Here is a 20,691-nt window from a genome sequence, read left to right as displayed (position 1 = left end):
ATCCCATTGCTCACATGTATACTCTGAATCATGAAATTCACTCCATCTAGAACTTTACCTCAGACCCAGCATTATGAATTGAAATTTATGTGTGAGGTTCCAGGAACCCTCCAGTTGCTTTCACTGCCCAGGACCATCAGGCTAGACACAGCGACACCATTCTCGGGGCTTCGGCAAAACGGTCTGTGCCCACTGTGTCTTCCAGCAAGGAGCACAGTGTCTGAGCGGGAGCCTGTCACGTGGAAAAATGACCATACTCCGGGGCCACATTTTAAAGCATATGCCAGTATCTTGACAAATTTCTCCCAAACACATGACAAAAAAATTTCTAAGAGCCTCACCTATTACTTTGATTGGAATATTCTATTTCATTACCATGATTTTTTCCCACCAAGGAGTTCCCATCATCACCCACCTGCTATATAGTATCTTCCTATCTGCCTAGATCAAAGTTCTTTCCTCTGAACCCCTCAGGTTTTGCCTTCTCCTATTTATAGCCTCAGGACTCTGCGGTTTCTCCTCTCTTATGTCCACACCATTCCCTGAACCATCCTCACCCAAGCTACCCAGCTATTTCCCTCAACCCTGTGGGGTTTGCCAGTTCTCCATAATGTATTTCCAGGTCAATTTTCTGACTTCATTTTGAAAACCCTTGAACACAATACTCTGGAGGAGGCCTATACCAGATTCAGAAAGATGAACCATTTCCCAATTCCAAATAGGGTTATCGTGTGAGTTTGCTACAGCAGCCCAACCTGGGAGTTAATTTTCCCAACTCCCACCCCAGATACTGGTCATCTCTGTCCTCCTTTAAGGTAAGTCTAGTTCAGTACCTATTTTAAAAAATGCTAGGAGGCACAAAAGCAATTTCTTTCCTAAAAGGGCACCTTCTACACAGGGGACTGTGGTGTTCTGTATGTAATAAAGCAACATGGACGGAAGAAGAATCGGCACCAACACCAGATAATGGAGAGAAGTGTACATCACATCAAAAAGCTAAGGAATACACTTCCCAGGTGTGACTTTCGCCTTTCACGTGCCTGGTAAGTCCAAACTGGAAGATAAATACTTGTGCAAAACAAAGCTAGAGGAAAATAAATTACAGCTTAAATTCCACCTTCCTGTTCCTTTTTCTCTATCTTGAGCCACCTTCTTTTCCAGGGGAGACCTGGGGTTTGCCGATACAAGTGAGTGCCAGGAAGCCACGAGCAGGTCCGTCCGCAGGGCCTCGTACACTCCCCGCTGCCATAGCACAGCGGGGCAAACCATTTTTCAAGACAGACGGATGTGAAGCCAGAAGCGGACAATAGGTCGGTATCTTTGGTTTCTTGCTTGGACTGGGAAACACCGTGAGGCTGGCTGCTGAGAGCCTCCTAGCCCAGACCAGGTCTTCTAGGGGCCTTGTTCCATGGGCTGGCTCTCTCTCAATACAAAGCTGCTCCAAGATCCATGCAGGGCAAAAGGGCAGCAGCCTCGGCTCTGCAGGGTCTCAGATGTGATTCTGTCCCCCGCTGCCCTCCTCTGCAAGGGCCCTGATTAAACCCAGACCCGTACTCCATACGCCGAGTGCCACACCTAGGGCCGCCCCCAGGGCTCAGCAGCCCTGTCCACAAAGAAAACAAGGAGAGCTGGGACTTCCAATTTCCCTCCAAACAGGGAGGCCCACCCTTGTTATGTGCTTCTCACCTGCCCAAAATAGAGGGGGTGGAGTTGAATATCCATAAACATCAGCTGTTCATGATCTCATTTTTAACGCACAATTATGTGTTTCCCCCTCTTGGTGGCTTAAGGAGACCGGCGCTAAGTGTAATTACACCTCTTGGAGCAGACGGCAAAGCAGGACAGAGGCACTAATACATCATATTGGGGCCTTCTAATGAACCCCATTACTCAGAAGGCAGCATTTCTGTGTGCACTGAGCCACCGGCAGGCACTTGGCTTTGCAGGGCTCCCCGTGACCTGTTTGCACTAACATCCCAGGTCCCAGAGAGGCTGTACAGTTCCTGTTTCTCTGCAAAGTGCAACGTAGGAGAGAACACAAACAATCTAAAATAATCGCCAATATTTGTACAGGTTACATTTAGTTTACCTTTATCCTTTTCCCCCGCTCCGTACGACCCCCTTGGCCCCCCAAAAAACCACCGTGAAATAGCTTCACAAATTGTTTGCCTTTCATAAAACACTTAAAAAATAATGATACAGAAGTATATGATACCCTGCTTTCTTCATCAGATCAAACTTCTAAAAACCAATGTAATAGTTTGCATAAGCACATTTCATTTTGTGCAAATCTTACTAAAATAAGACTATTTCCAGTGTTTAAGTAGTGATATACTGATTAAAGAAAGCTCTCAAGCAACAAGAAAATTTCCCCGCATTCCAAATTCTCAACTACATCTGACTTCCCAGGCAAAGAGCTGAGACCAGTGGTTTTGCCTGCACCATAAGGCAACGTGTTGGGCAGAGTGCAAACCTTGGAAGTAAAATGCAAAGGGACGGAAGATATGTGCTTGTGTGATGGAGGCAAGAGGGGCTCCATCTTCATTCTTCCCTTTTATAAAATGGAGCCAAGATGCAGAAGGCAACGGAGAAGATGTGCATTCTTCACGTGCTGTGTGGAAGACCTTAGCCTTCTGACATGGGGTACTTCCAGAAACCACCGAACCCCAGTATTTGCTTAGTGGGATCTCAGCTGCAAGATGAGTGACTCAAAGGGACGGGAGAATAACAATCGGAAAACTTGAGGAAGAAAGAAAACCTGCCAAAGGAGCCACCAGCTTATGAGACTTATATTCTATATAAGGTGGAAAGACCCGGCTAGAGAGGAGGTATACAGAAAATTGCCCTCCCCACAAATCAAGTATTGTCAGGAAATATCAAAGTAGAAATTCTTGTAAGCAGCTTTGCATTTAACATTCAGTCAAGACACTAAAACCTTAAAAAACAAGAACCTCTATTTAAAAAAAAAAAAAGCTAACAACAGGAGTCCTCAAGGTCACCTAGGATCTTGTAGCACAGAATGGAGTGTTCCTGGGCCAAGGCAGCCAGTTCCTTCAGGAACTCGGGGAAGAGGGCGGCGGCCAGCATGGTGTTCCTCACCGGCAGGGGCAGGCTTGGGGGCACCCCAGCCACCTTGGCTCTGTTTGTCAGGAAGGGCTGAAGCACTCTTGGGGGACCATCCAAAAGGTTCTTGCCGATTCCTGTCCTGGAAGCATCCTGAATGGGATCTGAAACCAGAAAGAAAACAGTCACGGTGACACTCCCTGGTCCTTTACATCTACCCTCTTACGTGGCGGGGCGGGGGGGGGGGGGGGGACTGGTGGACTCTCTAGTCGTGACTTTGGTCCCTATCACTGAAGTCTCAAGACACAGCCCTGGAACACACACCCTGTTCACTCTGTGGCACACATATTGGCCCCGCAGATAACCTCCAGCACAGGGCATGTGATAGAAGAGTTTTATCCCGAACCCTGTGCAAGGAACTTGGTGCAGAAACAGTGGCAAGAAAATAGGTTGCTCAGGAACCCTCCATGCCCAGGACACGGCGAAGGGAAAGAATGATGCCACCGCATCAACCAGGGGAAGACTTAGCTCACTACATGGTATTTGGGGGAGTCCAGAGGCTCCACATGCTCTCCCCAACCTCCTGGTATTGGGTAGACCATCCTACCTTTACCAATCAAGCCCTGATCACATAGCAGAGCTGCCGGAGACAAGCTGGGCTAAACAAGCCATTCCGAGCTCTCTGCAGCTCCAGCCTCGAGGGCTACTTCAGGATCCCCGGCTTCTTGCGGCCGGGACCTCTGGAAGCATGGAAAAAGCCTTTTAAAGGTTGGAAATAATGGAGAGGAAGTTGGGTGCTGGTAAGAGCAACCAGACCAGGAACTTCTCATAACTATGGGCATCTAGTGGCAGCAAGTGGCTTGGAAGCCTTGCTTTAAGAAAAGTTCCAGGGGTTTCCATCTCAGTTCCAATAACCCAGGTCTGAGATGAGATGAGCCCAAACTTGAACATATTCAAATGACGTGCATTTCCATATCAAATTGGTTTTACTAATTAAAATGGTTCAACTTTCCCAACTACTTAATTCTTAAATATCTTCAGCCCGCATATATTTATAGGAATTATTTATGCCTCCTTCTGCCCCTACACAGTCTCACTACTCTTTATAAATCATTACATTCAAGTTCTTCATTATTTTGGCTGCTTTTTAGAATTCAGTCCCATTTTTCAACACTCTGAGAAGAGTGTGGCTTAACCACAGTACTAAAAATTCTTGACATTTATAGTACTTTCCACATCTCACTCCTATAGTCTTTAGTGTTAAAAAAAAAAAAAAATGCTTTACTGCTTTAAATATCTTTTAGATTAAAGTTTATCACAGTTCGTGCCATAAAGAACTGGAAGAGCTGCTGAGAATTGGTCCGCTGCTACCTTTTAGCAGAAACCCACGACACGTCCTGACAACAGAGGACGGAAGTGTTGACATCACTGACATGCTGCCCACCCCGGAGACCCCCCCAGTGGCACACCCACGCCAGTCCCCAGCACTGCAGCTCTTCAAAGGGCCCAGCAAAGGTCACGAAGGAAGCTGGCCTGGAGAACAGTGAGCAGTGGGATTCGTGAGCAGTAATTCCAGGCCAAGACTCTGTTCCTGGAACTGCCTTCTCCCTATCTCCTCACTTCTGCATCTTACTAGCAGTGGTTAAGAAGAGCACAGACTCTGCCACTTACCGGCTGAGTGACATCAGGGAGGTTGCTTGACCTCTCTGTACTTTGATGTCCTCGTGTGTCAAAAGCACACAGAGTTGCTTTAAGGATTAAAGGAGTCAATAAGCAACTCAACACCCAAAACACAAATAATCCAATTAAATGTCAGCAGAAGACCTGAAATAACGAGACCACGATGAAATATCACTTTACACCTGTCAGAATGGCTAGAATCAAAAAGACAAGAAATAACAAGTGTTGGCGAGGATGTGGAGAAAAAGGAATCCTCGTGCACTGTTGGTGGGAATGCAAACTGGTGTGGCCACTGTGGAAAACAGTATGGACATTACTCAAAAATTTTAAAAATTTTAAAAAATTATCATATGATCCATAATTCCACTTTTGGGTGGAATTCAAAGAAAACAAAAACACTACTTTGAAAAGATATGTGCACCCCTATGTTCACTGCAGCATTATTTACAATAGCCAAGATATAGAAGTCAACCTAAATGTCCACTGATGAATGAATAAAGGTGTAGTGTGAGGGGCACCTGGGTGGGTCAGTCGGTTAAGCGTCTGCCTTTGGCACAGGTCATGATCCCAGGGTCCTGGGATCGAGCCCTGCGTGGGGCTCCCTGCTCAGTGGGGAGTCTGCTTCTCCCTCTGCCTGCCGGTTCCCCTGCTTGTGCATGCGCTCTGACAAATAATAAAATCTTTTAAAAATAAAAAAATTTAAAAAATAAAGGTGTTGTGTGTGTGTGTGTGTATACACATAATGGAATATTAGCCATAAAAAAGAATGAGTTCTTGCCATTTGCAACAACATGGATGAACCTTGAGGGTATTATACTAAGTGAAATAAGTCAGACAGAAAAAGACAAGTGCCGTATGATTTCACTTATATGTGGAATTTAAGAAACAAAATGAATGAACAAAGAAAAACAGACAAAACGGACTCTCAAACACAGAGAACAAACTGGTGGTTGCCCGAGGAGAGATGGTGGGGGGCTGGGGGAAACAGATGAAGGGGATTAAGAGGTACAAACTTCCAGTTATAAAATAAATAAGTCACAGAGATGAAAGTAAAGCATGGGGAGTATAGTTAATAACACTGTAACACTGTGGTGACAGATGGTGACTACACTTCCCATGGTGAGCACTGAGTAATGCATAGAATTGTTCAATCAATGTTGTACACCTAAAACTGACAGAACACTATATGTTAATTATGCCTCAATAAACGAACAAAAAAGAGGTAGAAAACCACAGTGAGTCAATAGGTGTAACGTACACAGAGGCCTCTCAATGGGTCATCCATCACATCGTCAGCAATTCAGCTGCCACTGACCTCACAGAGTTCCTGTTTCCTGCCCCGCATGCCATTCCCTGCGCTCGCCTCCTGCCCCATTTTATTAACCAACTAAGGCCTGCATTGCCCTTTAGCCTTGTGTTCTCTACCAGAGTCTGAGATTTCTGAGAGCTGAGCCGGTAGGCGATGTGTCCTTCACGGCCCTCAGCACACTTCCTTATTCATGGTAGAAGCTAATAAACATTCGCTGAGTAAATGAGGGAAGGAACTGGCCAACATCAGGTCTTCCCTACACCTGATCTCCCTGGAGCTAGTTCATATGCCTCATCTCCATCTTCCTCTTTCACATTCACTCCTCTTTTTCTCCCAAAAAAGGGTTTTTGTGGCTTTTATCTAGCTTGATGATGAATTCAAAAAAGTGTCACCACTTAAAAAGAAAAAAAAAAAGCGTCATTACTAAGGCTCATTTACTCACTTGAATCCAAGAATCAAAACTGTCTTCACTACTGAAGGCAGGAGTGTGCGCTGTGAGGATTCGCAGGGAGACCCTTACAGGGCCCTGTGCGATCAGCATGGGAGTGGCCTCTCTGTGGGTCACCGAGTGCCACCAAGCTATCAGCAGCAAGGAGACCTGAGTTATGGTTCCTACCTGGTAACTAGCTAATCACACAATGTCTCCATTTCCTTTTCTGTAAAACGGAAATACCACCGACCTGACCTCCCTCCCAGAACTAGAGATCTGAAAGGACTCTGAAAATAACGAAATACAAGTAAATGCACCCTCTGTGGTTTGGAAAGTATTTGAGGGGAAGTGGCTGAGCCCAGAGATCAATAGTCTGGAGGATGACAATGTGACAGCCGGCACCGGAAGTCTGCCCGCTCCGGAGCAGGGGACCCACGGACCTGTACTTGTGTTTGAAGCGTCAGTGAGGAGGCTCATTTTTCAGCGGGGCCGCCAGGAGCCCAAGGGAATGCAGGGCCGGGAGGGACAGAGCAGCTCTGGCTGCAGGCTCCCGGGTTCCAGCCATTATGAGTGGGCTCAACGAGCGCACACAAGCACCGCAAGAAAACAGTCACAATCGGGAGTGGTTTCCTAAAATGTTGCCCTGGGTCTGAAAAGGGAAACAGAGGTTTCTCAAGACGAATACTAGCCAGATTTCACTGTTAGGCGATCCGTTCGGCCCTCATCCCCCTGTCCACAGTGCTAGAGCCCACAGCACCCTGACGCTGTGAACCCCAGTGTTTGGCCCATTACCAGGGCCCTCAGTCACGCTCCCGGATTCAACTCATTTATAGGCAGTCACATCACACTCGATGCTTCAGTAGTCAGCCTTGTGCAAGGGGACAGAAACCTCCCTCATTCCGTGAGTTTAGGGATTTTTCAAGTTGAGAGGAGGGGGTCACTTTGGGAATCTGAAAGAAGTTGGAAGGTTAATCCGAACAATGCCTTTACAGGAAAGTCTTCTTCCCTGAAGCCCCCTGAATGTCACAGACCTTAGAAAGCATCAACCCTGGCTAATTTGATACCCATATGTGGTGGGAACGAGTTCAAGTTCCCCTGGGCACCTACCTGGCAGCCACCGTCATGAGACAGAAGCCAGGACAGAGCACCAGGTGTGAGTGATCCCCACCCCTCCCCACCCTCCCCCCCTGACCCGGAACGTGTGGGTCAGAGAAAGCCTGGGAAGCCGGTCAGTGTCTGCGCCCTCAGCTTGCCACACTGGGCAGGCCACTCTCGGGCTCTTGAGCTTTGTGACCCCAGCTGACTACTCCAGGCCTCTAATTTCAGCTGCCTTATCTGAAAATAAAGCCAACAGTACCTTCCTTGCCCATTCCACAGTGCTATTTGAAAATAAAATTGTCTGTCTAGGGAAGCACTTAACAAATTGAAAAATGCAAATGAAGAACACCAAGTGTGGAGTGTAATGTAAGGAGACTTAAGTCACCTTCTGTCCACCGATTGCAAAAATGGCCATAATTCTTACAGTTCTTCCCATCGAGAGGTGGATGGTTCGCTCCGTTCTTGAACCTGGGCTGGCCCAATGACACTTTGGCCAAAAGAATGTAGCAAAATTGGCCCTGTTTGGGTCCCAGGACAGAGCCTCTAAAGATGTCGTACACCCCTGCTCCCACCCTCGCAACCCTACAGCCACGATGCCGACGAACCAGGACTAACCTCCCAGATGATGAGAGCCCCCCCAGCCCCAGCACCCCAGCCGGCTACCACCCCTGTGAGTGAGGCCATCCCAGACAGCCAGCCACCCACCAACGGCAACACAGAAGCAAGTCCAGCCAAAATGCGCCACGCCTGCCCCCGATCAGAACACCCAGATCACCAGGCGCACAGACTCATGAGCACCCATAAATGGCGTCCTTTAAAGCCACTGAGTTGTGGCACAGGTTTGTTACGCACGAAAGCTAACTGTCCCAGGGTGAGTGAGAGCAGCAAGCTCCGGGTTCAGGAGCAACATAGCCAACAGACCAGCTGTCCATGAGCTAGGACAGGCCACATGGGGCCCACAGCCCACTTTTCCACAGAGACGTGAGGGCTCCTGCCCCCTCCATGGATGGCCTGGCCTGGCCCTGCTCTTCTTGGGGGGCGGAATCTTAAAGCCTACCCCCTCATCTCCCGGTGAACAGGCCCACCTTTCTTTCAAAATCTGCCTTGCAATGCCCTGAAGGCTCTTCACAGCCAGAAAGGACTTGAGATGGAGAACAAATCCTTCATTTAAAAAGTCAAGGAACAGGAGGGCCCAGTGAGGCCCAGTGACCAAGATCAAATAGCTACACAGAGACAAGGTCAAGCCATCAGAGTTCTGGGATCTTCTCAGCTTCCTTTATAGGTTTAAAACTTGCCCCGAGTTACATTTCTGCCTCTCACTCTCAATCTTGTTTCTGATCACATGCCTTTAGCCTGGGACCCAGAGCCCCACGCTCCCCACTGTTCACCTGCCAAGAGGCTGACTTGTCCATGTGGGGACAAGCAAAAGCCAGCACAATATGGGGCATTTCTAGTTTGTACTCACCTCGGCCTAAATCAGGGCTCAGAAGACAACTAGGCATCAGATCCGCCCAGCCTGAGCTTAAACAAGGCAGAGCGGAGGTGCTCCCCGGGCCTGGCCAGCCTTCGGGACCGCTCCGGGCTCAGCACCAACCACCACCCTCCCCCGAGCCTGGCACCTCTAGAGCTGACGAAAAGGCACTCTCGGAAATTATAAGCTGAGCATAAACTTTACTTCTGCCGGGCCAAATGAATAGTTTTTACCTTCTAGAGCCCTTAAGCACATTTATTTGGGGCCTGAGAGAACAGATGCCCTCCTCAGGGTAGGACTGGCCGAAATATGGTTCAGAGTGTGCCCATCATGCCTCTTGCTGGCCCACACGTGCCAAGCTAGTTATTCTAGCCAAGCAACAGCGCGCAGCACTCCTTCCCCGACCCACCATCAGGAAGGAAAACAAATGCCCTACTAAGCCCTCCCGGCTGGGAACAGGCCAGGTGCACGCAGAGGGGACCTTCCTTGAGGTGTAAGAACACTCAGAGGAGGCTCCTCCCTGTCGGGTAGACATGAAAATGTACTTCGATGCTCTGAAGGCCCAGGACCCAGCACGGCCTCTCTGAACCCCAATCAGGAAGGAGGCTGGGCAATGGAGGAATAGCTGGAGAAGAGACACAGGGGAGACCCCTGGCTTACCTTTGGTTAGCGACTCGGGGGTCAGGTCAGACATGTCCACTCGGAAGAGCAGGTACTGCTGGGCTTGTATGAGGAGCCCTGGGAAGTCTCTCTCCACAGAAGCAAACTGCTCGATCTTGTTTTTCACCGATGCGAGGACCTGTCACACACAACAAATTAATGATGTCAGTGCTCCACGATGGAATTCCAGCCTCGGTCATCAATGTGTCTTTCAGGTGCAGCCCTGGCCGCAGGAACTTTTAGGATATCAGGCATTCGCTTGTTTTTACCTGCCTGGGTGTTCTTGGTAGGGCACCCTCGGAACATCAAACTAAATGAAGCTTCGCAGTTGGTCTCACAACTAGCATTACAGGACGGGGAAGGAGAGCGAATGAATTAGAACAGGGGGAAAATGAGAAAAACAACCCAACGACAAAGGAAAAGAGAGGAGAAGCCCGGCTCACGAGCACCCGTAACGTCAAGAGGTGAGGACGCGGGCTCAGCTGACGTACCTGATAGAGAGAACGGACGCTCGGCTGGAAGACCATGTTGGTGTTGAGCAGAAAGGAGCGCAGGAGTGGCTGGGGGTAGCTGGCCAGCTGAGTAACGATCCCAATGAGCAGCAAATTAACATGCAGAGAGTTCTCCAGCATGTTCTCCAGCTTGGACAGGACCACGCTGATGAATGGGCCTGCGGGAAGAGCGCAAGGCTTCAGGGCTGGCTCGGCACCGGGGACATCTTGCCTTGACAACCGAGGCGCCACCGGAGCCACAGCTCCCACACCGCACGCCCGCCGGGTGCAAACCAAACACCGCCACCACGAGGGGCGCCACGTCTGCCCCTGACTCGACCCGGAACACAGAACAAACCGCCACCAACAGAAGAAAGCAGAAATGCACGCATGGGAGCTAATACTTTGACTCCATGAGCGGTTTTGATACTTTGGAAATTGTCACAGCCCCTGAAAAAGGTCAGAGGATAAATCGTTTCATTTTCGAAATTAAGACCTACTTCTCCATGCTGCTGCTGTATTTCCTGGGACTGCCAAAGCTCAAAAACATGGCATTCATCACCTCAGGAAGGGGCCTACTGGGGTGCCTCCTGGACACGTCACAGACCAGCAGAAATTTTAGTAACAAAAAAAGACCTTTGTGTTAGTAAACAACACCAAACACATACCTATGTTACCAAACAGCAACACTGTAAACAGGGACTGTCTGTCCCCAGTGAGCACCAGGAGAAAAGATTGTCTCGTCAAACAAAACAAGGTGGAAGAACGGGAGGAGGAGAAAAACCAGGGGTGCATGAGGCCTGGGCTGTAACATTACTCACTTTCAGGAGATGTAGTTTGAGGCATCCTAGGTTCCTCAAGAAAGAAAATCTATAGGACTACAAAAGCCGTTCATAAATAATTAGGCAAAAAGGAGCTTTGACTAATTTGGGTCACTAGAAAATTAATATGCTTTATGTTGGAATTCATTGAAGACAGTGAAAAATCAAAAAAAAAATTAATCTGGCATTAATAAAATGAGTTGAAGACATTTTCCATTTTTACCATAAAAGTGACCCATTAAGCAAAATGAGTGAGAATTCTGTATTTCCCCCAGTGGAGCTATGGATGATGCCTGGAAACCACGGTGTATTTCTAACAAAAGCACATCGCCCTTGATGAATAAACGTGCCTTATGAAGATGTCACCAACATTCATACGAGTTTAACAAAAACATACTTCACCACAAGATGCTTCATTCAGAAGCCTTGGTGGCGAGAGCGAGTAAAACCGTCTACAAGAGAACAGAAGCCATCGGCGGGAAGTGGCACCGCCAATCCTAAACCCCTTACCCGTGCAAGCAAGTAACGGACGACGGCAAGACTCCTGTTGCAGCTGTTACACAGGATGTCTTTACAGGGGCCTCGGACAAAAGAGGCACCTCCCCCTCGTGCGTTTACATTAGCCTCAACGTCCCCACCTCTGGGATGGGGACAGAGCTCCTCTGTCACGTCACACAACATGGGCACTCAGTGACCTCTCTGAGGAGAGAGCCTTCGCAGAGGCCTTGCTCACAACACAACTGGGAGAGTTTGTCAAACATACTCAGAAGCTGGATCAGACTCCCACTTTGAAAGCCACTTAATGGGTCTTCATCAAAACCCCTAGAAATGTCATGGGTAACTCTTCTTAAGGCATCACAAACAATTCGAGCTTGCCAGGTGGCTGTACGGGGAGAAGGCCGCTACCCTCAACCGCTTCAACTCAGCCCAGCCTTTCCTAGCTTATCCCACCCCCCACCCCACTCCCCTGCAGTCCCTGGCTCAGCATCTGTTTCCCTCCAGAGGGAGCAAGGACAGGTGAACTCAGTCACTTTAGGTGGGTAGGATCTCCTACAAACACGTCCTTGACGTGAGCCCAGGACTGCCCTCCCATGGCCCCGAGACTGCACTTGGCCTATCGGGCCGTCCTGAGCACGTGAAAGCTGCTGAGCACGCAGAACCAGGGCAGACCAGCTCCGGTCCATGGCTCCCACAGGCGGGGACAACCAACCAGCCCCCTGTGGAGAGTAGTGGCATTGCCATGCCCCTTGCACGACAGAACATTAGGTCAAGGCCAGCGACTGTCATAACCCACTAATGACATTAATTACCACTACTTACCATGTGCCATGAGAAATATATATGAAGCCCTTTCAGATTCCCCTTTCATTCTTAGTTGATTTCTAGCCCTTTAAAAACTGCTTAGCAACAAAAAGTTGCTAGGGGAAACTCATAAGCAGCTGAAAATCAGAAAAAATGCAGCCACAGGTGTGTTCGGGGCTGGACAGCCTATTTCTCCTTCTTCTCCTCTTCTAGGGTAAGCAGACTCCCCACCCAGAAAATAGTAACTTCTCAGAATAACCAAGACGACATGTCATTCACTTCCCTCCCCTCTTGTGTGCCCTCGTCCCCTGCCTCAGTCTACCCGCCCGCGCCTCCTGTATTTCCTAACTCCAAGAACGGAGCTGCCATCCATCCCGTGCCTCGGCTCTTGCCAGTCCCACATGGAAATACCTCCTGAATGGTGACCTTCACCTCCGCCTCCCTGCCAGCTCGGCCTCAGCCCAGAGTCCCAACATCGCTTGGACGCCGGCAACAGTCCTTTATGTTAGTAGAGATTAACACGGTTTTTAATTTTCTTCAAACACTCCAGAAGTATAAAATAAAGAATAGGCGTCATCCCTGGGGGCAACCCCTGTTAACAGATTCGAGTGTATTCTTCCAGAAAGGTTTTATATCTATAATAAAATAATTATGACTGAATTATTATGAAAAACATTTACTAATCACGTATTATGTGCCAGGCAGTGTTGAAGTGTTCTACGCTTTTCATGCATCAACTTAAATATTCTACAGAACCCTACGAACTTTATTATTTATCCCCATTTAACGATGCAGCAGAATGCTAAGTCACAGCTATAATCGAGCCCATCTGTTTCCAGTGCTGCTTCTCTTAACCAACACGCTATCTTGCCTCCGTGTGTGTGTCCTAGTTGGTTTTTGTTGTTTTTTTTTTTTTAAGATTTTATTTATTTATTTGACAGAGAGATAGAGCACAAGTAGGCAGACCGGCAGGCAGAGGGAGAGGGAGAAGCAGGCTCCCCGTTCGCGGGACTCAATCCCAGGACCCTGGGATCATGATCTGAGCCGAAGGCACACGCTTAACTGACTGAGCCACCCAGGCACCCAGTTGGTTTTCGTTTTTGTGGGCTTTTTTGACCAAGTGACAACATTCTCCCCACACTGTTCTGCCCCTTAAGTTCCCACTTATCACTCTATCCTAGAGACTGTCCCCCACCCGCACAGAGAGCTGTCTCCTTCATCTCAAGGCCACAAGCTATTCAGCTGCCTCGGGTACCACATTAGTAAAACGGTCTCCTACTGGTGGACACGCGGGTTGTTTCCAATCTTCTATGATAAACAACAGTGCAGTGAACATCTTTGTGTCTACCCCAGCCACACGGTGTGCACACGGCCTGTGATAGGTTCCCAGGAACAAGCACTAGGGCACTCTCAACTCTGATCCAATGATAAACGCCTCCCACCTGCTCCTCCGGAGGCGCCCCCCAGCCCCTGCAATGTGCTGGGCACACTGCACACCACTCCGCGCTGGCCTTGTCCACACAGACCAGTCACAGCACTGGCCAACTGCAACGCTCCCAGGTTCTTCAGTGCCGGCAGCACACGGTCCCTGTTCCCCAGCTTAGCCCAGGGACCCACCCCCACCCCCACTCCCGCCTCGCCTCGCCTCCAGAGCTTTCTGGCTTCCTGTCTCAAACACGTCACTGCCTCACAGGAGCCGAGATCTGTCACACCCACGCCCGCACCGCCAGGCTCCTTCGTCTTCTGCCCCTTGTCTCCTCTGCCCGGGACCATCGTTCTGGGCCATTTTCACCTGGTAGCTCCTGTCCACCGTTCGTGCCCCTCCTCCGGGAAGTCTTTCCTCCCCCCCTCCTGCGCTCCCCTAGGGCGTGCCAGACATCACTAATAATGCATTTCTAAGTGAGCACAGTTCTTTGTCCATGGCTCCTCTGAAAGCCTGGGAATTCCTTCGTTTTTCCATCTTTTGTATCTGGCTTAGAACCTGCCACGTATTAGGAGATCAATCAAATGTTACTGAATGCACAAATAAAGTTAATTAGATAAATGAAACGGAATGCTTTGATTTTGCTGAGAAGCAAATTCATTTCAGTGGAAATCAGGATTCCATGGAGGGATGGAAGTTAATGTAGTTTGGAAACTACAAAGTTAGGAGGAAAGATGTTCTCCTAAAGCTGTGTACGAATTCCAAAGGAGGGGAAAAAAAGCAAAGTTTTAGTTAAAATTACCTCTATGTATCAAAAAACTCACATTACATTGTGTTGGTTCTCCTGCGTATCCTATGCAGAATATTGGTATTACTGAATAAGGTGTTGTATTAGCTTTTACTCCTTGCCCTAAGCTAGACTTTGTTTCCTCAATCTACATATTTCCCAGGGCTGAAGCTCCCTTCTAAGAAAGCTGGCATTCTAAAGAACAACCCTCATTATCCCTGGGTGGCTGGCACTTCCAGGAGAGCAAGCTGCAAAGTTGGGATGTCCAGCTGGGTCAGAGTCAAGGGCGCAGGCCCCAGGCAAAATGGGGGTGTGTGCTAGGGGACGGGTGCCCCTTTCCCTCCACTGAGCTCTCTGCCCCTCCTTCAGGCAGCCATGGCCCTCCAGCTCCCTCCCCTCTCCTCCCCTTCGCCCTATCACCTGGGAAAACTGAGATTATCTAATCCTTCTTACTTATGATTGACTGACTGATTGAATTTTAATTAAAACGCATTCACACTGAAATGTTACCTCAACTAGAACCTCAAGCCTTTTAATTGTGGAATTAAAAGCTTTCACCCTCTTTAACTAAATTGTCAGGCATCAGTAAATAGATGAATAAATCCAGGAGGAGGGTGGGAGAGCTACTTGAAATCACATGAAGATAGTGTGATTTCTTCTCTTTTGGGTGACCCAAGTAAGTGGAGCATGGTGGAGACTCACCAAGCTGCTCCCTGCCGGCCGGAGAAGGGCACGCCTCAGCGGAGGGGGGCTGCCGGGGGCGGCCTCTAATAACAGCAATAACAACACACGCACACCCCGCGCCCAGTAGCACATTCCATCCCCACCGGAGCAACCAGAGGGTTTAGGACCTCACAGCTGCAAGTGCTAGAGCCAGGATCCCCCCCCACAGCCCGACTCCAAGGTCACTATCTGTCCCTCTGTGATGTCAGCTCCTAATGGGACCTCTCCTGGCTGCCTGAACGCTGTTCAGGGCTCCCGCCCCAGCCTTCCCTGCATTTGGTGAACACTCAGCGCCAGTTCCTTCTGCTCCATGATTGGCAGATTCAGATTTTACTGGCTAATATTTAATGATGTTTTCTATTACAACGCCTCAACTCGATCCACTTATCTGATACCCTGTCCTACCCCCTCGGCTCTTATATGACTGCCCCCTGTTGTTAGGGGTGTATCACTGGACACACCCATTCTCTGGCAGAGTTACAGGTTTATGTGGGGTCTAGTCTGCTTATTTTTGGATAAAGGTTTTGAGATGATCTGAAATGAGCTCCCAAGCAAAGGTGTAACTAACTCCGACGGTGTCCGATGTGTGTACACAGCTAGTTATTCAGCGGGTATTCTGAGCACCTACTGTGCGCTCTGTTTCCCGTTCAGGTGCTGGGGAAGTGTAGAGAACAATCCAACACCCGTGCCTTCTAGTGGGGGAAACCATCATCTTTTCAGTACACCTAAAAACACATGCTATGGAGAAAAAGTAATTAAACTCAAGGAAATGAGGCTATTAAATAATGAGACTGGATTTTTTTGTGTGGTTTCATCGGTCCTATTAGTTTATCACACACGGATCAAGGGAAGTAGTCACTCAACTGTGCAATATATCCTCTGATTGGCTGGGGGAAAGAAAAAAAAAGATTGCTAGAACGACAAGATAAAATAAAATGAAAATGAAACCACCCCTCTCTGCTCTTCACAGAAATACTTTGACCCCCCTCTGTTAGGTAAATTGATAATGCTCCTTCCCTCCCCCTACCTCACTTTCCTGCCGCAATACATACTTTCAAAAAGCAGAAATCAGAAAGCAATTCGAGATCATCACCTGTGAACGGGGTGCTCTGAGTCCTCACAGGATGGTGACTGGCAAAGGCAGCCTCATCTCTCGCCCCAAATGGGGATGGCACGGTATCAACAGTGGGGGTATCTGCTATAAAAGAATCAAAGTCGTCGTCCTCCTCCTCCTCCTCCTCCAGGGCCTTCTTCCCCTCCTCCGCTTCCTCCTTTTCTCCTTTACTCTCTTCTTCCTTCCCCTCTTGCTCTTTCGGGAGATGCAAGAGATCGGGTGTGGGGAAATTCTGTTCTCTCAAGCCCTCGGTGCCAGAATCCAGTTCCTTAATGATTTGGTCATACTGGGCAATGAAATCTTCACCCCCCGGGTTGATGACCATCAGGTCTGACTTGTGTTCTGCCTCGGAGAGCGGAGGCGCTAACTCAGAGTTTGATCCTAGGGCTCCTTCAGGCTCATCTTCTTGTTTTGGTTCCTTGGATACATTTTGAAACGGGTCTGAATTGTGCCCGTCCCTGTCCTCCTCTGAATCTGTTTCTGACTGAGGGCTGGGCAGGGGGCCGTTGTTCAGGGGGGGACCCCGATCCTCAGTCTGGCCGGGGCTGGAGGGCCTTGCGCTTCCCTCCCGGGACGTCCCGGTGTCCTCAGCGTCCTTCTCCGCGCACAGCCTGTACACTATCACATCATCCTGAAAGTCAGACTCTTCGATGTAGGACCCTTTGAAGAGCAGGATGGCGTTCTTCTTCATCTCCTGGATGTGTCTGGGGGGATCAGCTGGCGCCGGCGGGCCCGAATTCTCCAGATCATCGTAAGGCCCGGGGGAGCCCACGTCTGCCCCCGAGGAGATGCCCGTGTCGTAGCTGTCGTCCCACTCCAGTTCGGTCTGGCTCTTCTCCTTTCTGGGAGCCAGCACGGGGCCGGTCTTCCTGGGGAGTTGCTGTGGGAGCTGGACCACGGGACAGGGGGAGGTGAGAGCACTGGGCTCCGTCAGACTCGGGAAAAAGGTCTCAGGGTCGGGGGAGTCTCCGTCGTACAGGGCGGACCAGACTCGGCAGTCCCGCATGCAGCGGAGGATGTTGGTGTGGGCCTCCCACAGGTACTGCAGGTAGCTGATGTCCAGGGCTTTGCCGTACTCCACGATGCAGGCCGACGGAGAGGACGCCTCGGCCCGGGGCTGCTCCACCGTCCCTGCCACGGGAGGCACAAATGAGTCAGAATGAGCCCCTTGCTTACCCTTCCAAGAGGTGAGGGGACGTAGGCTGTGGACACGGATGTGACTCATGCGGGTGCTAAGATTCTGTCTCCCCACCCAGCTACTTTAGCTCTAATCATTTCTGATTAAACGATTTCTGAATCATAAAAAATGGTTAGATTTTAAGAAGGAACGCTAAGGGGGCGCCCGGGTGGCTCAGCTGGTTAAGCATCCGACTCTTGATGTCAGCTCGGGTCATGATCTCAGGGTCCTGGGATCGAGCTCCACGTCTGCTTGAGATTCTCTCTCTCTCTCTCTCTCCCCCCACTCATGTTCTCTCTAAATAAATAAATAGATAATCTTAAAAAAGCAGAAGAAGAAGGAATGCTAAGAACAGAACCCCTACCCTCATAGAAGTATGGAAGCATAGACAGAGGAGACCTAGAACGCTACCATTTCTTCCACGGCAGGTGCTTCATCAACACTAACTACTCCTCCCAAAGGCCCTGTATGGCAGATAGCATCTTCTCCGTTTACAGACAAAGAAATTGAGGCTCAGAGACAAAAGGTCACCCGACTGACTAGTCAGTGGCAGGGCCACGGCCCGAGCACAGGCTGTCGGTGGTCAACCTCCGTGCTCACTTCGTTCGATGCCACACCTTTGCGAGCATCTTTGTCTCTTCATCATCTACATCTCTACCAGGCCAGGCCAGAATTGGACATGACATGACCCGTCTACCCGCCTGCCTGTGCAACCATTCATCCATTAGGCGTCCATCCACAGGAAGGCAACCCCAGAGCAGAAAAGTGGGAAGAACCTATCAGCTGTGTGACCCTGGACAAGTCATGTCCTCTGAGTACGTTTCTTCATCTGTAAAACGGAAACACTACTTTCTTCAGAGGATTAAATGTGATGACAGGGAAAGAACGTGGCAAAAGTTGTGGGCACTCGGCAATCGTTTGCTTAAATTTGGAATTCTGCAGCAAGGTCAGCCCCAGAATCATTCTTGAAACAACTTTCTTAGTAAATAAAAAAGACATCAATTTTCAAATAGGTTCTAAAAAATGACTACGGGAAGGAAAAGAGAAGATAACCATACCAGTTTACCTCATTGGAAAATATCTTTAAAATACAACTTGTTTTCCTGCCACATAAATTATTAGTTTCTATGAGACGCTGTATCTTTAAAGAATCAATACGACAACCTTAATTTGTAACAATTACAGTTACACCAAACACCCTGATATTTTCTTAGCCAAGGAGCCCAGCTCTTAGACAAAATAATGCTTTCTCTAACAGGATGGTAGCTGGGTAGACAGGATGACATTGTTTGGGGGGTTATCAGAATACAGACTGGAAACACCGGGGTCAATCCCAGGGCTGGACTCTTTCCTAGTGGTCACAGGTCAGGCAGAACCTCCCTGAACTGAAATAGCCTTCTGACCACCAAACATGAACAAATGTCCCCTTGTTGCAACTGCCTGCCCGAGGGCCAAGGCTGATACAGGTGACCATCTAAATTTTACTTGTATAAGATCAACTGCAGTTGGCAAACAGCACATGTACTATAAGTCCTATTTTTAAAAAATAGAATATTTATTTAAAAAAAAAAACCCTCAGTAGATCAATCAAATGAATCAGATATTGCTGCCATCTCACAAATTTCAAGTTGTACAATGATATGTTATTGGCAGGCAAGCAACCACAAATGAGTCATTTTGGAAATTAAAATAAGGGCTAATCCTGTCTCTAGCTATAACCATCTCCACACCCCCACCCAATTTTGTTTAAAAAGACATGCTGGTACATGTTTCCATATCTGTACTCTGAGGATGCGAGAGAAAGCCTAGTTAAAATAAAGGTCTGGGAACACTGACCCGGTGACTGGTGGGCATTTCAATGCACACTGATTACCAAGTGGCCATAACTCCGGACGAAGCAGAAGAAGACCGCCACCCAGGCATTCATAAAAGAAATGGGACACATAACATTATTCCCCATCTACCCAAAGAGACACATATCCCAAGGAGGAATGGCATCTGGCATCCTTTCATTTAAAGATCAGGCCGTAGCCAGCTCCTTTTACCTGAACTATCGTGCATACACTTTGACCAGAGAATAAAATCCCTCTCCTGGTTGCCAAGCGTCAGGGTGATCCCGCTGGAGCAGCAGACGGGGGTCAGCGCGAGCAGCTTGGCCGCAGAAACAGAGTAGCAGTCTCTCTCCTTCACGGCCCATCTCTGGCTCAGCATCATGTGGTTGCAAGGGATCAGATACCTGGAAGGGACAACACGGGCTGCATTCGGTCTCTGTGACGCCCATTCCCATCAGACTAGTCCTGGCCCAGGGTTGGACTCGTCCTCTCCCCACTCCCAATCCATCCGTCCGACCAGACCCCAGGGTTCACTCCCTAGCTCAAGACCCGTCAAGGGCTTCTTTCTTCTGGCAGAACCACCCCTCTGCAGAGCAGGTAAGGTCCTTTGTGCTGTAACCTCCACAAACCGTCTCCTCTCTTAATGGGTCTGCTATCCCTTGACCATGAGAAAATATGGTGGCTAAAGGTGTTCTGGTCACCAGTTCCAACATGGGGGTGAGGGAAAGGGGAAAGGGGGAAGGGTTTCCCCACACCAACAAGTGAGCAATGCTCCAGACATTAGCAGGGCGTCCTTCAATTCAACTCAACTCTGACCCTATTTACCTGGAGATAGCGTCCGATCCCACAGGTTAAGGGTTCAGTCCCACAGGACTGTCCCCCCACATACGCACACTTCAGATGACAATCGCAAGCCTAGTCTGACCAACCCGCTGTAAGTCGGAGGTCCCAACAACCTCCCTGGATATCAGTTAATATGCTGCAGTGGCTCAGGGAACTCTGAGAAACATTTTATTTCCTGGATCACTGGTTTATTAGAAAAGGATAGAACTCAGGAAGAGTCAGAGGGAGGAGATGCACAGGGAAGGGTGAGGGGAAAGGGCTCAGAGTTTCCATGCTTTCTCCAAGAGTGCCCTTCTCCCCACATCTCCATGTGTTCAACAACCCAGAAGGTTCTGAACCCAATCCTTTTCGATTTTTAGGAAGGCTTCATTACACAGACATGACTGATTAAATCACTGACCACTGGCAACTGATTTAACCTCCAGCCCCTCTCCCCTCCCCTGGAGGTCAGGAGAGTGGGACTGAGT

The 20,691-nt window shown here is 49.0% G+C and overlaps 1 protein-coding gene across 1 annotated transcript in view; it reads right to left on the bottom strand.

Annotated features, from left to right (window-relative positions):
- FAM160A1 (family with sequence similarity 160 member A1) overlaps positions 1-20,691 on the bottom strand; it is a 227,718-nt gene continuing 207,027 nt past the window's right edge. Inside the window, exons 9-13 of the mRNA XM_032412990.1 lie at positions 19,595-19,785; positions 16,352-17,503; positions 10,203-10,381; positions 9,712-9,850; positions 1-3,227 (exon numbers count right to left, since the gene is read on the bottom strand). Coding sequence (XP_032268881.1) covers positions 2,974-3,227; positions 9,712-9,850; positions 10,203-10,381; positions 16,352-17,503; positions 19,595-19,785 — 1,915 coding nt within the window. The 3' untranslated portion in view covers positions 1-2,973. The remainder of the gene's footprint in view (positions 3,228-9,711; positions 9,851-10,202; positions 10,382-16,351; positions 17,504-19,594; positions 19,786-20,691) is intronic.

The sequence above is a fragment of the Phoca vitulina genome, unplaced genomic scaffold (assembly GCF_004348235.1).
Source record: "Phoca vitulina isolate PV1807 unplaced genomic scaffold, GSC_HSeal_1.0 scaffold14, whole genome shotgun sequence".
Taxonomy (NCBI): Eukaryota; Metazoa; Chordata; class Mammalia; order Carnivora; family Phocidae; genus Phoca; species Phoca vitulina.
This window is presented reverse-complemented; position numbering and strand designations above follow the sequence as displayed.